The sequence below is a fragment of the Micropterus salmoides genome, unplaced genomic scaffold (assembly GCF_014851395.1).
Source record: "Micropterus salmoides isolate LMB-PRFRI ecotype aquatic unplaced genomic scaffold, ASM1485139v1 Ms_hic_scaffold_3, whole genome shotgun sequence".
NCBI classification, from domain to species: domain Eukaryota; kingdom Metazoa; phylum Chordata; class Actinopteri; order Centrarchiformes; family Centrarchidae; genus Micropterus; species Micropterus salmoides.
In genome coordinates, this window is record NW_024042261.1 from 29777506 (window position 1) to 29792362 (window position 14857).

General features: G+C 40.2%; 1 protein-coding gene across 2 annotated transcripts; it reads left to right on the forward strand.

Annotated features, from left to right (window-relative positions):
* Window positions 1–819: 819 nt before the first annotated feature.
* Window positions 820–10126, forward strand: apbb1 (amyloid beta (A4) precursor protein-binding, family B, member 1 (Fe65)). 2 transcript variants are annotated; one of them, XM_038692993.1, is made up of 15 exons: window positions 820–976; window positions 1629–2287; window positions 3377–3582; window positions 3667–3726; window positions 4010–4089; window positions 4187–4253; window positions 4527–4673; window positions 5015–5142; window positions 5681–5686; window positions 5882–5996; window positions 6117–6201; window positions 6299–6379; window positions 6532–6647; window positions 6900–7076; window positions 7301–10126. In XM_038692993.1, exons 2-15 carry the CDS (start codon window positions 1654–1656, stop codon window positions 7454–7456), a joined length of 2058 nt encoding a protein of 685 aa, XP_038548921.1. In that variant the 5' UTR covers window positions 820–976; window positions 1629–1653; the 3' UTR covers window positions 7457–10126. The 2 variants fall into 2 exon arrangements, with proteins under 2 accessions (XP_038548921.1, XP_038548922.1); XM_038692994.1 differs by lacking the exon at window positions 5681–5686 and having other exon boundaries at window positions 7301–7456.
* Window positions 10127–14857: the final 4731 nt, after the last annotated feature.

The following is a 14857-nucleotide window of genomic DNA, read 5'->3' on the forward strand; positions in this document are numbered from 1 at the left end:
CCTTTTTTATATATATTTAAAAGGAGTTTAAGTTACTTTTCAAAATCAATCGGAGAGAAATTTTAATTGATTTAATATTTTGGTTCTAGTGTTTGATAAATCACCCTTTATAAAGGCCTATAAGTTGAAACCAACAGCTGGTGAGTCTAATAGATTCTTACTTTATAATAAGCTGTTAAGTCTTATACATTTTAGTAAAGTTATTAAATACGTGTCACAGATTTCTGACTTTCTAAATCATCTGCTGTTAGTCAATGTAAGTCACTGTTAAAAGTGCTTATAAAATTATTAATCAAGTCTGCAGTTTTTAATGTAAATGAATAGTTAAAGGGATGGTTCAGATGTACTACAGCTGTTTTCCAGATAGTCAGAGGTCATAGTCTTTTGGAGTTTTATGGTTTCAAAAGATAAGACCACCATGGCCAACACAAAGCAAGTGTCCCACTGGAAAGAGGGGATAAGAGGAGATAAAGGGATTTCCCCACAACTTTGCAACCCCAAATCATTAGTAAATGAATTAATGACCATGATTAAAACTGTTAGTTAAACTACAACTTGTAAACACTTTATAAAGGGTCAGTTACTAAAAAGGGGTTACCCAGATGTTGCCATTTGGTGTAGAGGTACCTATGCCAGTATCAGATCTTGTAGATCTAGCTGTTTGTACTGAAGCTATCCATTATGCTTTGTATGACTTTGGTTCTGATGATCTGAAAACATGCATCATCGGATCTATATATCCAGAAACAGTCTGAAAGTGTTTTTTTATAAGCAAGTTCCTGTCATGCTCTTTGCCTGAGGGGCAGCAGTGGGCTCTGGCTGTGACGTCAATCCGTGACGCAGATTCGTCCTCCATCACTAGTCGAGCCCACTGACAGAAAACACCACCTCGAAACGAGTCCTGACGAGTCGTGGAAATATGTAGTAAGATCGCACCGTTCAGCATATTTCGACAACAGGAGGTTTGGCGTAGCTGGTAAGTCAAAATTCTTACCATAAGCTTGATAAATTACTGTCACCGAGCTCGCTTTGATTTCCCTGTTTGGAAACGTTAGCTAGCTTGCCGAGGAGCTAAAATTAGCCTAGCCAAGATCACGACGGTAATGATGGCGGATGGAGCCCGTTATATCCAGCTGCGGCGATGGCATCCCAAGAATATCGTAGTATTTTAGTGCACTGTGTGCTTTTAATGCTGGATTTTATTTAACAGCCAGCTGATTGAATGTAAAATTATGGGCCGAGTTCCTGATTTGCACTTTATTGAGCTTAATATCAAGAGAGAAAAAAGTCGTGTTGGCAAACGGAAGGTGAAGCTGCTGAAGTACGGTTCATATTCGTCGGAAAAAGCAAACGGTGAAAGTAACCGCAGAAATTGCCAACCCGGAATAGACGAAAAGGAAACCGACTTCAGTCTTCAGATTGAATTGTTGCTAACGTTAGTTGCTTTATAGTTTATTTAAGGAGTTTTGGTAGCGTAGGTAACTCTTCTGAATATATTCGAAGCCAGCAGCCGCAGTATATTTTCTCAAACTCTGAAGAGAACCTCTTGATTGAGTCTCTCTCTATCGCTAGCTTGCTAGCTAGCATGTTACAGAATGCTAATAAATCTCAACCTCTTTCTCCGTCAGAGCAACTGTTACATGGAAAGTTACCATGGGCGGCCATGATGATGAAGATATGCCATATGTCGTGAATAAACAAAAACAAGAAGAAGAGCTAAAAAACAAGCTGAATGACAGCAGCCACTGGTGCGACCAGGAATCCACTGGCAACAATGCAAAGTGGGTGAAGGAAGGCCGGAACCAGCTGCGGAAAGTAGCCGAGAACCAGCAGGACCAGGACCACAACTGCAATATCAGCCAGAATGGGAACAAGGAAGACTTCCCTCATCAGACCACCACTCAGGAAGATCAACAGGGAAACGAGGAGCAGACCAAGTCTCCCAAAATAGCAATGACCCCTGGTCTCAGTCAGGAGGAGTCCAAGAACATCCTTAATGAGCCGCTTCTCATCGACACTCTGGAGTCCACAGAAGAGAAAGAGAAAGAGAGAGAAGATGGCAAAGAGAAGGAAAACAAATCAGAGGAAGATGAAGAGACATCAGGGCATGCCACAGGAGTGACAGGAGAACAGGATAATGTGGAGTCTCAGAGAGAGGGCAGTGTTGTGGGGAGAAATGCCTGCCTCCTGTTCTCCAACATGAATGGGACACCAAATGATGAAGAGTCCAGCTGGCCTGCACTGTCTCAGGACAACACAGCTGACAGCTCTCCAAATGGCAACAGAGGTAAATAGGCCACACATTTAAAGCCCCTTTTTCACTGCACGGTATTATATTATTGGATCGTATTTTAGTATAATACAACATTAGACATGCCTGGAAGAGCAGTTGGATGTCACAGCTTGCACAGACGAAAACATGCATTCAAAAGAGAAAAAAAACATAGTATTACAGATGGAGAAGACATGATGTAAACATCTGTATATGCTTTCATAAAAGAAATTATTGAGTAGATTAGCATTGAATAGATGAATTGCAGATTGGATAAAAGGGCACCACTTTACTTTAATTCCCCCTTTCACTGTTTTCTGCTGCAAGTCTTATCTTTCAGGTTTGTTCATTTCTTTCAAATGGAAGATTTTCAATTGGCTTTGGACTTGATGTGCAAAGGCCTGTAGTATGCATATTATGTTTTTCTAATCATTTACTGAAAACTGATAATGGTAAGAGGCCAAGGCCCTCTTTTTCATTCCAACAACCTTCATTAAACAAAATCTATAATGTTTTCTAACCAATGGATGTTTTTTTTTATATTGAACTGTATGCTAGAGTGGGGTGAAATCTCTGTGTGTGTGTGTGTGTGTGTGTGTGTATATGTATGTATGTATGTATGTGTGTGTATGTATGTATGTATATATATATATATATATATATATATAAAATCACTGGAGACAGTTTCCATGCTCTGCTTTTGTACAATGTTGATTTGGTGAGTCAGGTTGAACACTTTGGTTGGTCATGCCATTGCAGTCTCATTTTATCAGTCTTCAGTAATATTATAGTAAGGTATAGCAGTTGAAAATACCAAAGTATAGTGCATAGTAGTAATCTTTTCATGACCCTTTGTACCAACAACAATTAGGTGAAATAACTTCATAACAAATGTAACACTAGATGCTTTGTCACCTGTAGTTTGAACAATGTTATAAAGTTTATCTTCAGCAATATAATTTCTCAGTCTCAGAATCTGTGTTTAGTCCTTGTTTGTTCTTCTCTCTTCCTACATGATAAGTGTGTTTTTGTTTTGTTTTTTTCTTCTTTTTCCAACCAACACTTTATCTTTTCTGTGCTTCTCCTTTGCTTCCTGTCTTTCAGAGTCCTTTTGGGATTCCAGTGCTTTTGAGACAGACACTGACCTGCCTTCAGGATGGATGAGGGTGCGAGATACATCCGGCACATACTACTGGCACATCCCCACGGGTACCACACAGTGGGAGCCTCCTTCACCCCTGGGTAAAGTCGCCGACTCCATGATGTCCTCAACTATGTCGCTGGAGACTACACCTTGTGAGGAGCATGAGGTGACTTTGAACACACATTTTGCTTGGATAGAGGCAATGTCATGTGAGTCTGTAGACACTAATATCCTGTGTTACATTTGCCAGGAATCCTGGGCTCAGCTTTCCAGCACAGATGAAGGAGCTGGTGAGGGGGAACTGTGGAAGGTAAGTCGTGGCACGAATGTAATGAAGTGCAGTGGAGACGAGTTTGTACATATTCACATTTTGGTGACAACAAATAGTTTGGGATTGTATTTTGAGCATATTCACGCAGCTCATGGTCAAGTCTACATAAAATGGCAACTGATAAAACAGGTTACTTCACAGTTCATGTTCACTAAGTGGTGAATTGTCTCCGTCTCTCTCAAGGCTGAAAATCTTGTAGCTGGATTAAATTGAAAGTTTCTTTTTTAAAAACTGTTGTTTTTCTACGTGTCTGTGTCTTCAGGAGGAGGTAGAGGTTACATCTGATCAAAGTCTGAAGGAGTTTGAAGGAGCAACTCTACGCTATGCATCCATCAACCTGAAGTATGTCCTGATAAAGCTTTTTGATTAGTTTGTAGATAGTTTATTGCCCCCTGTCTTCTTGTTTCTTATCCTTATCTCTTTCTCTCTGTCATTGCAGTTACAATTGCTCTCAGTCTGAGGAAGAAGAGAAGCTTGCTCCACTCTGCACAGATATAGAAACTAAGGTAAATCAGTGTTTCATGTTGTATTTCCCAAATATGTTGAGAGTAAAGTAGGGTATCAAATCCAGATAGAGTTTGATGAATAGTGTCATTGCTCTTAACACAAAAGACTCTCCTCAGAACCGGTCTGTGGGCCCTTCGTTGTGGCTGAAAACCACTCTGAAATATTTAGGATGGGTCAAATGCAAAATGTCCACCCTTTGCTTACTTAATTTTTCTTCATCTTCTCTGTGCTGTTCAGTTTTGTGCTAATGTGCTGCATATTTGTATTGACAGTGTTTTGCTGTGCGTTCCCTCGGCTGGGTAGAGATGTCTGAGGAGGACATGGCACCCGGCAAGAGTAGTGTTGCTGTCAACAACTGCATCAGACAGCTCTCTTATCACAAACACAACCTGCACGACACTGCCGGTATCTGGGGAGAGGTGAGGGGATTTTACTGAGTTGCATAGACACTTCACTGACCATTCATCTAATGTCTGCTTTAATATAGATACATTTGAATATGCTGTTTACTTGTCAGAAGTTTTAAGGTCACACTGATAATTTCAGACAGTTTTATAATAGTTCATAGCATAGTTCATTAACAAATTTTTAAAATTCAGAATTTTCGGAATTAAATTTCGGATTAAAGCAAAATACCTCAAATCGTTAAGTCGTAATCGTAATGTACTAATGCTTGCATAGATTTCTTGACAAATGACTCTGATAGATGAAATGTCTATATGCCAGGATGCTCATATTAACAGTGTGTGTGTTGTGACAGGGTAAGGACATGCTGATGGTCCTGGAGAATGACACTATGAACTTGATCGACCCACTGGGCCAGACTCTGCTTCATGCTCAGCCTATAGGCAGCATCCGTGTTTGGGGTGTTGGCAGAGACAACGGCAGGTCAGTGGCCACAGTACAAGTCCAAAATCAAGATGGCAGAACTACACATGATTTATCAAACTATTTAAAATTTGCTTTAAATAAACCATGCTTCCAAAAGACTTAGCTTGATCATTGGCCAATTGTATTCCATTTGAAAAAAATTTCTAACTTTTGCTTACACTTAACTGAATTTACAGTAGGTGCATTATGGTAAATTTACGACTTGTGAGGAGAGACGGCCTTTTCTAACTTGTTTGAATGTTGTGCCATTATCCGATTGAGTCTGCATTAAGTGGGTGATTCCCCTTTAAGATAATGTACAGCTTCCTGTAGCCATGAGTCATTCATGAATCATGGGCATTCTTGAAGAAACTGGTCATGGTGGGCACAATGTACTCTTGTGTGTACTTTTTTTATTGCATGCTGCTGCCCTCTGCTGGATTGCTAAGAACATTGCAAACAAAGATAACCCTGACTGTTTTTGCCTGCTTTGTCTACTATATTTTGACAATTGTATTTTTTTTTTCTTTCATGCTGCATTTTCCATCATGAGCAGGGAAAGGTATACATCAATGTTTACTAGCTTAAAAGTTTAATTAAATTGTTTTGTGATCTTGTTACTGGCAATAGCGTGTGTGTGTATGTGTGTGTGCTTGCTTTAAGTGCATATATTTGTTCAAACTGGTTCACACATTATTATGCTATATTAATGATTCAGTATGTTAATGTGACCTTTTCCGTTTGATTTCACCTGTAGGGATTTTGCTTATGTGGCTCGAGACAATTTGACCCAAGTTCTGAAGTGTCATGTTTTCCGCTGTGATTCACCTGCTAAGAACATAGCCACCAGCTTACACGAAATGTGTTCAAAGGTCAGCCACAGTTGGATTTAACTTTCATTATGAATTCAATGCCATTTCTTTGTTCATGATAAACTATGGATTTCTTAGTTGATGTTTTTGACATATTTCCTCCCTGTAATTTGACTTTAGATAATGATGGAGAGGAAGGCGACCAAGCCAGGGGTGAGCAGGCTCAGCTCTGACCCGAGTAACCCTGTGGTCATCCCCGTTGAAGGTAAAGAAAAGTACCTTCAAGGCCTTACACAAATTGAATATTCTCACAATTCAAAGTGTGGAAACAGATCACTTAATGTTTTCTCTTTTCTTAACAGAATTTCCTGCTCCGAAAAATGAACACTTCCAGCACTTCCATGTTTATTACCTTGGTTGTGAAGCTGTGGCTAAGCCAGTTGGTAAGAAAACACCATCAAATATACAATGAGTTATACGCTTCAGCTGTTTGTGCCTTGAAATGTTAACTATACTTTCTGTGTCCTGATCAGGATTATGGTTTTCTATGTTAAGTTAATGTAATGTATTGTGTGCTCTTGTACGCATTTCTCAGGTATGGACATTATCAATGATGCGCTCGAGGTAGCAGTGAATAGTAAAGATAAAAGTGATTGGACTCCCGTCTCTGTGAATGTCGCACCAGCCACCCTCACAATACTTTCAAAGCAGGTAAACATCAAACTGATGGCATGGACTCAGAGAGGTTGATATGGTGATTTTAATTAAGGGGCTAAATTTCATCAGGATGTGCCTTTACAGTGATGTTGGCAATATATTTAAGTGTAAAATGTTAATGCATTACTTTCAGCATGCACCAGTTGAGGAAGATTTAAATAACATATCATGTCGTGACTTTATTTAACAAAGTATTTAAATAACATTATGATTAATTTTGCTGTAATTTTCTATGTTTAACCCCAGAACGAGGAGGTGCTGTCAGAGTGCAGGGTGCGCTTCCTGTCTTTCATGGGTGTGGGAAAGGACGTCCACACCTTTGCTTATATCATGGCGGAGGGTCCCCGAGATTTCACCTGTCACATGTTTTGGTGTGAACCCAACGCTGCCAGTCTGAGCGAGGCTGTACAGGCTGCTTGCATGGTGAGTCAGAGGAAAACCATACAGGATATATAAATGATTCATTGGAAGACACTTGAGAAGTGCGTTATTTGTATTTTAATTGTTTTTTGAAGACTTAACTTTATTGGGTCCCAAAGTTGGGAACTTATTTGGCGCAAATGTTGTTTACATGCACAAGCCAGTCTTTGAGTTTAGTCTACTGTCTGTAATACATAATTTATGCTGTGTGTGTTTTCTTATTATAGCTTCGCTATCAGAAATGTTTGGATGCACGTCCGCCCAGCCTAGGCTCTTGCCTGCCTACTCCTCCCGCTGACTCTGTGGCTCGACGGGTCAAGAAGGGGGTGCAGAGTCTGCTGGGCAGCTTTAAGAGCTACAGGTCTGGCTCTCAATCCCCTTGAGCTGCAGTGAAGATGATCCACAGTCCATTAAACACAAGGTCCATCACCACACCACCTTCTAAATCTCACTTCTCCTCCTCTTATCCTTCTACCACAGTTTCGCCTTACGACCGTTTCACTTGTCACTAGTCTAATGTGTGGAATAGTTTGTGAGGAAAAGCGTGTCTGAAAGATTGCATTTATGTCCTTGTTTGGCCGTTACTTTATACAATAATTTTAAACTCTTATCTCTAAGCAGATGAACCCCTGGCATCTATTTTTTTTGTTTGCTGGGATTCTTTCTGTGAGTCTTAACTATTTTTGTGTTTTAACAGAAACAATGCTATGAATGTTGGATATGGATGTAATATATTTTACATGCAGACGCTAGAATTTGCTTGAACAAGAGATTGCTAAATTCCCTCACAGAAATGGTCTCGTTCCTCTTTTCCCCCTTGGTGCAATTATCATCTTAAACGCTCCTCTTTTTCTACTTTTAAAGAAAGTACTGTAACGCAATCGTCGTCAGTTGGGTTCGTGTTAATATTAATTTCCTAAAACATCATTGCACCTCTCCTTCTGCCACCGTAGGTTGTAATACAAGCGTCTCAGTAGTGTGCCATGTAGTTATGTCTCCGACCCTCTGAAAAAAATGTATTTTAGTCTTCCAAAGAACTGTATGGTCGTCTGTCACATAGTGAGCAACCACTGATTTGAGTGTAGTGTGTTTCTCATACATCCTGCATGAACGTTTGCAAGTTCAGTGCTAGTGTGCAATAATCAGATGTTCCTGTGTGGTGTGGTGATAAGATGGCTGCAATGTGACTATTTGTTCACCTTTTAATGAGAGCGTCTGTCCAGATTGCGTGCGAGGCTAATGGAACAACAGAGCCATGTTGAAAATCATTATCTTGTAATAGAAAAAATAGTAATAAAAAATAGAAACTCTGGGTTTTCACACAGCCATTTACCACCAACAACTACTGAATAGTACTGTAGAAACTTGCCACAAGCTGCATGTTTTGATAGCTTAGAGTTCTTGCTGCTTGCAGCAGTTTAGTGCTTAAGACCCATCAATGTATCCTGTAAATTCCTTCTCTGTGTTTCTGTATGGTAAGAGGAGGCTGGAGTTGATGTGTTGTTTCGTGTTTCATTGGCATGTCACTCTAGTTAGTGTCAGTGTATCATACGCTAGCAGTAGAGCATTAGACTACCTGTCAGTTCCTTCAGACTGAAAATATGAGAGCAGGTTAATGTTTGTGTATATGGGAAACCTAGAGATGATTTCTCCAGTGGTTTACATTTTTATTTTTTTCTTGCCCACATTTTTGACGTGTGGGCTCCAGCCGCTCAAGTTAATGTATTTTGTATCGTTAACACACACTACAATTTACACTGGTTAAGATGGTTTTCACATTAGCTCGTGCGATTTACTTTTTTATAAAGAACACACTAATTAGCCAAGTTGTATTTTATCTTTTATGTGTCTGTCAGTGATCAATACTGTATGTAGCACAATAGTAATAGTCATCTCTAATATTAAAGATGCAGTTTGTAAGATCCTTTGGTAATTTTAACCTCTGCAGGGCATTTGTTTGGCCACGTTGTCTGAGACATTGGTAGCTACTTACTAAGTATCCTCAGGCTAATTGACTCAGCTACATAGGTATAAAAATAAGACTACAAATAAAGACCAAACCACATCAGAATATGTCATCTTACAAACATTATTTTAGACATTAAATTACAACAAAATATTATGAAAAGCAATATATTGATAATGTATTGCATAACAAATAGAACTTTGTATTTAAAATAAAAAAATACATCAATGAAACAGTTATTCCTTAATGGATAACATTATGCCCTCTATATCATGCTGGTATAAAAAAGTGAGGCTTTGTGTTAAATGTTGAGTCTAACTGGTGCATAATGATCCGTCTAAAATAAAGTGGTTTTAAATGATTAATAACTTTAAGTCTCCTTTACCTGCTGTCAGCATTGAATTGTTCACAAATTTTAACTTTCTATTTGTTTTGTTTTACCAAAAAATGTATACTTGATATTGTTTCTACATTGCAAAAAGTAGAAATCAGAAGTGTCCTCAAAAAAATGCTAAAAGAAATTTGGTGCTTGTAAAATGTATAGCAACAAAATATATAATCCATGTCTGAAACATATGGATTGGGAATGAGTCCAAAGTGAGTATTGAGAAGGGTGACACGTTTTTTTTTAAACAGACTGTCCAACTTTAAAGCTGTCATGGAGTCTGTTCTGTTGTCTTACCTTATTGAACAACCTTGTCACCCGATTTTGAAAGCAAAAGCAGTGCTTTGTGATGACTGGCCTTTCTCAAACTTTCGTTCATAGATTCCTATAGATGGTTTTTAATGTTTTAAGAAGTTATCAAACATTTAAAACTCTTACCAACTGCTTCTTTGTATGTGTAAGATATAACACTAATGAAAAGTAGACAACATTAACGCGTAGTACTGCCTTGTCACTCATGTGTCACATGGAACTATTTTGCTTTTCTTCCTCGAATGTGTGCTGTGTCCAGTCAGCGGCAACACTAAAGCCCAGATGGGTTAAAGAACATTAGCAGATTAATTTATTTCTGTCCATGTAAATTAGGTGTATAAAATGTATGTATATAAAAGTCACTGCACAATAAATGTGAACATATCATAACTGTTTATCTTGTGGTCTTTTAATATCTTTATCTTTAATATCAGTTTTTGAGGGGGGTTGTGTGAAGCCATGTGGGTCTGAAGAGATTGTCTTCCAAAGGGCAGGTCCAGATATTATAGCCTGAAAAATGTCTCTTTTGGTTTCTGGTTGTGGGAGCATAGACAGTTTTCAGAATCCAAATCGGGTTTATTGCCAGGTACATTTTCACATACGAGGAATTTGCCTTGGTATGAATTGGTGCTTACAGTACACATAACATAAATAGTAATATAAATATATAAAATGTAAGGAGATAAAAAAAATAAATTACAGGTATACAAATATAAAAGGATACAATAATACAATGCTGACAAGTATGTGCAAAAGTTGGCAACATGAGCATAAAGCACAGTTGAGCATTGTTGTAAAGTGTGGGGTCAGGAGAGTGTATGAGTGTGTGCAAGTTTGGGGAGGGGGGCATGAGACACACTGACAGTGGGGACTTGGGCCTTGTTGAGGAAGCCCACTGCCATCGGAAAGAAACTGTTGTTGTGGTAAGAGGTTTTGGTCCTCATGGACCACAGCTTCCTGCCAGAAGGGAGAGTCTGAAACAGTTTGTGTCCGCTGCAATCTTTCCTGCACGCCTCAGAGTCCGCGTACAGGTCCTGTAGAGAAGGAAGATTGCAGCCACTCACCTTCTCTGCAGAGCGAATGATACACTGCAGCCTGCCCTTGTCCCTGGCGGTGGCAGCAGCGTACCGGGTGAGGATGGACTCAACGATGGTGGTGTAGAAGTGCACCATCATTGTCTTTGGCAGGCTGAACTTCTTTAGCTGCTGCAGGAAGTACATCTTCTGCTGGGCCTTTTTGATGATGGAGGTGATGTTCAGTTCCCACTTGAGGTCCTGGGAGATGATGGTGCCCAGGAAGTGGAAGGAGTCACACAGGATGATGGGGGGAGGGTGCTGCTGGGCTCTTTCTGAGGTCTGCGATCATCTCCACTGTCTTCAGAGCATTGAGCTCCAGACTGTTCTGGCTGTACCAGGTCACCAAATGGTCGATCTCCCACCTGTAGGCGGACTCATTTCCACCAGAGATGAGCCCAATGAGGGTGGTGTCATCCGCAAACTTCAGGAGCTTGACAGACTGTTGACTGGAGGTGCAGCTGTTGGTGTACAGGGAGAAGAGAAGGGGGGGAAAGAAGAAGAACCCTGAGGGGAACCGGTGCTGATGGTCCCGGAGTCAGAGAGATGTTTTCCCAGCTTAACCTGCTGCTTCCTGTCCGTCAGGAAGTCAGTGATCCACCTGCAGGTGGAGTCAGGCACGTTCAGCTGAGAGAGCTTGTCCTGAAGCAGGGCCGGTATGATGGTGTTGAAAGCAGAGCTGAAGTCCACAAACAGGATCTGGTATAGGTTCCTGGTGAGTCCAGGTGCTGGAGGATGTAGTGAAGGACCAAGGGTAGATGTGGAGAAGTACATCTACCCTGAAGCACTGCACCAATCAGCTGTCTCCGGTGTTCAGACATTTTTAACACCTCACTGGAGACATGCCATGTGCCAGCCTGCTTCAAAGTCTCCACCATCATCCCTGTCCCCAAAAATCCAAGGACCACTGGACTAAACAACTACTGTGTACTACTGTGGTCTGAAGCCTCTCCAGACAGAAGCAGAGTCATTATTTGAGAGCTGGTATTGTAGTCTCGCTGCATAAAGCTGTTTAGCATCTCGCACCGCCTTGCTAAACCTGTACTTTTGACTCCTTAAACCTGGCCCGGTCCCCACTCCTAAACGCCTCTTCCTTTTCCAACCTCAGCTGTCTGAGCTTAGCTGTGAATCAGGTTTTGTCATTGTTATAACTCACCCTGGTCCGTGTTGGAATGCAGCTGACTTCACAGAAGCTGATGTAGGACGTCACAGCCTCTGTGTACTTATCCAGACTGTTGGTAGCAGTCCTGAAAACATCCCAGTCAGTGCAGTCCAAGCACGCCTGGAGGTTCTCTACAGCTTCACTGGTCCACTGCTTTGATGTCCTCAGTCTGTATGCAGGAATCAAGTGAACCATGGCGTGGTCAGAGTGTCCCTGCGGAGCTTGAGGGATGGCGTGATAGGCACTGCTTACTGTGGTGTAGCAGTGATCCAAAATGTTCCCCTCCCTGGTTGGTCACTTTATGAACTGTCTGTATTTGGGGAGTTCATAGCTGAGGTTTCCTTTGTTAAAGTCACCAAGAACAATAACTAAGGAGTCTGGGAATGTCCGCTCTGCCCACAGTATCTGATCGGCCAGCGTGTGCTGTGCCTCCTGCACGTTGGCCACGTTTCCCATTTTCTATTATTGGCTTTATCTGTCTTTCACAGCTTTTCCATTAAAATGTAAAAGAAGCCACACATACAACCTGTCTGGCCCTTGTGCATATGCTTGAAACCTGCTGACATTGGTTTTACCATATGTATTGAAAGATAGCCTCACAGTGCATAAAAAAATTGCACCCCCACCCATGTCAAGGCACCTGTTCAGTTCATATCAGGTCTGCAGCCCCCCACCTGGTGAGTTCAAAACGATGGGTAGGGCTGGGTATTGTTTCCCTAAGAGATGGCTTTTGGAGATGAAAGGTGCACATTAAGTGGAATCTGCAGCAGCTGCATACTGGTAATAACTGGCTTCACCATCTCCACACAAATATCAGGACTGCCCTGCCAGCGGGATCCCGGAGCAGTGTGCTCTGGCTATGATCGCTTCTCTGTGCTAGGTGCCTTACTGACTTCAGTTTGTGTAAATCAAACATATCTATAGCACATCTTATACCTCATATTTACACTCTGTTGCTAGTTTATTAGGTACACCTAGCTAAAACTAATGTATGTAATACAACAGCTCTGCGAGTAATCCTACCTTTATGAAGGTTGTAATGTTTAGTTTTAGTTGAAACTCATTTGTTACTTAACATTTTGATACATTCTTCCAGCCACCGGGCGCTAAATATAATTTGCATATTCCAAGGTTTGGAGCAACTCTGTCAATTCTCTTTAGGATCGGAGAGGATCCAATCATGCAACACGGTCTATCTACAAATCTGCAAATTATTTTTCTACTTTAAAGCCTATTTGAGGAGCCAAACTACTTCATTTTTGTCATTTGTTGCTTTCTATTTTCTTGTCTTTTCTAGCATTTGGTAGCAATCCATTTATGTGTGTGTGTTCTTTGTCCACTTTTGTGTATATTATTGTATTATGGTATACAATACAATAATTGGTATTGTATACAAGTTGGTATTGTATACAATATTATTATTGTATGTATTATTATACTAATTTTAGTCTGTTTTATTAATTTTTTAATAAAGATCCATTTATAAGCCTATTTTTGTCAGCCATGCTAGGGTTGGAAATGTTGGTCCAGACTTGAATATCTCAACAACTATTAGATGGACTGCCATGAATTTTTTTATTATACATTTATGGTCCCCAGAGGATGAAGCCTACTGACGTTGGTGATCCCTGTAGTGGACATTTCTGTTTTTTATTGAAATGTATGAACAGCTATGAGATAGATTGGCATAAAATTTGGAAAAGACATTCACGTCCCCTGCATAATGAATTGTAATAATGTGACATTTTACATGCTAAACAACAGTAAGTTTTGTCATTGTGAGCATGTTAGTGTGAGGTTGTAACCTCATGTACGGGAGGCAGATGCGGTAATGAGGAGGCTAAAACTCATTAGCATGTTAAAGTAACATTTAATTTAGAACACTGCTGTGCCTAAGTACAGCCTCAGAGAGCCACTAGTTTAGTATGTAGTGGAAACAGCTTGAGTTTTGTTTGAATCCTAACAGTACAATCTGTTTTTACTATCAGTTGATGTATTGTGCACTGTTTCAGAGAGGTGTTTATTAAACGTTTTGGTCATTTTGAGGGCTTTAGTGTTTATAGTGCTATTGAACTGTAGTGTTTTTATATTCGGGATTTGTTTCTGATATTTTTCCCACCTCATTTAATGTATATCAGTAGAAGGAGACAAACAGCTTCAGAAAAATGATTATAACCAACATGAAGGTATGATTTATTGCAGAATTGTTGTATTACACTATTAGTAGGTATACCTAATAACCTGTAACTGAGTGTACTTTCTTTTCTGTGTAATGTGCTTTTTGACGGTCTATTCCTTATTCAGGAAACATACAGTAGTTGCGTAAAGCCTTGTGTACATAGCTTGGTGGTGGCATGTTTACAGCCACCCTTGACCTAAATCCCTTTGTCGCCTCTGTATTCTGATGCTTGCTATTGTGCTGCAGTGTGTATCTCTCAAGACAGATTTATGCCCTCCATTTTTGCCGGGTGTCAATCACAATTTACATAGGTCGGCCCATGGAGAAACTAATCTCAACTATAATTATTCCTATAGCCTAATTATGCATATGGCATTTGTTTAATGGAGATTTATTTGGAATAATGAATGTGTAGTCTTGTGGAACATTGCTTTCCCTCTAGGTGTGGAGGAGAGGACTTGCGCCTCTGCTGTGCTCTTCAATCTAATCACCAATCTTAGGCTAGATAAAAGGAGCCGATGCAAGCTCCGTCTTCAAACTGGTATCAAGGTCTGAGAGAGATGATGGAAATCCCCGTAGGCCCTTTTCTGACTCATTCATATTGAAAGAATACACCTCTTTGTATAAGGATTCTCATATCCTCTGCAGCCTTTATTTCAACAGTGCTTACCTATTATGATTTCTGCTGCTCTTTTTGTTTTGTTTTG

What these genes read in the sequence shown, in the direction of transcription:
- apbb1 (XM_038692993.1), top strand. Translation starts at nt 1,654, where the DNA reads ATGGGCGGCCATGATGATGAAGATATGCCATATGTCGTGAATAAACAA. An exon ending in CTCTCCAAATGGCAACAGAG is followed by an intron (nt 2,288 to 3,376) that starts GTAAATAGGCCA and finishes CCTGTCTTTCAG; the next exon opens with AGTCCTTTTGGGATTCCAGT. An exon ending in CACCTTGTGAGGAGCATGAG is followed by an intron (nt 3,583 to 3,666) that starts GTGACTTTGAAC and finishes TACATTTGCCAG; the next exon opens with GAATCCTGGGCTCAGCTTTC.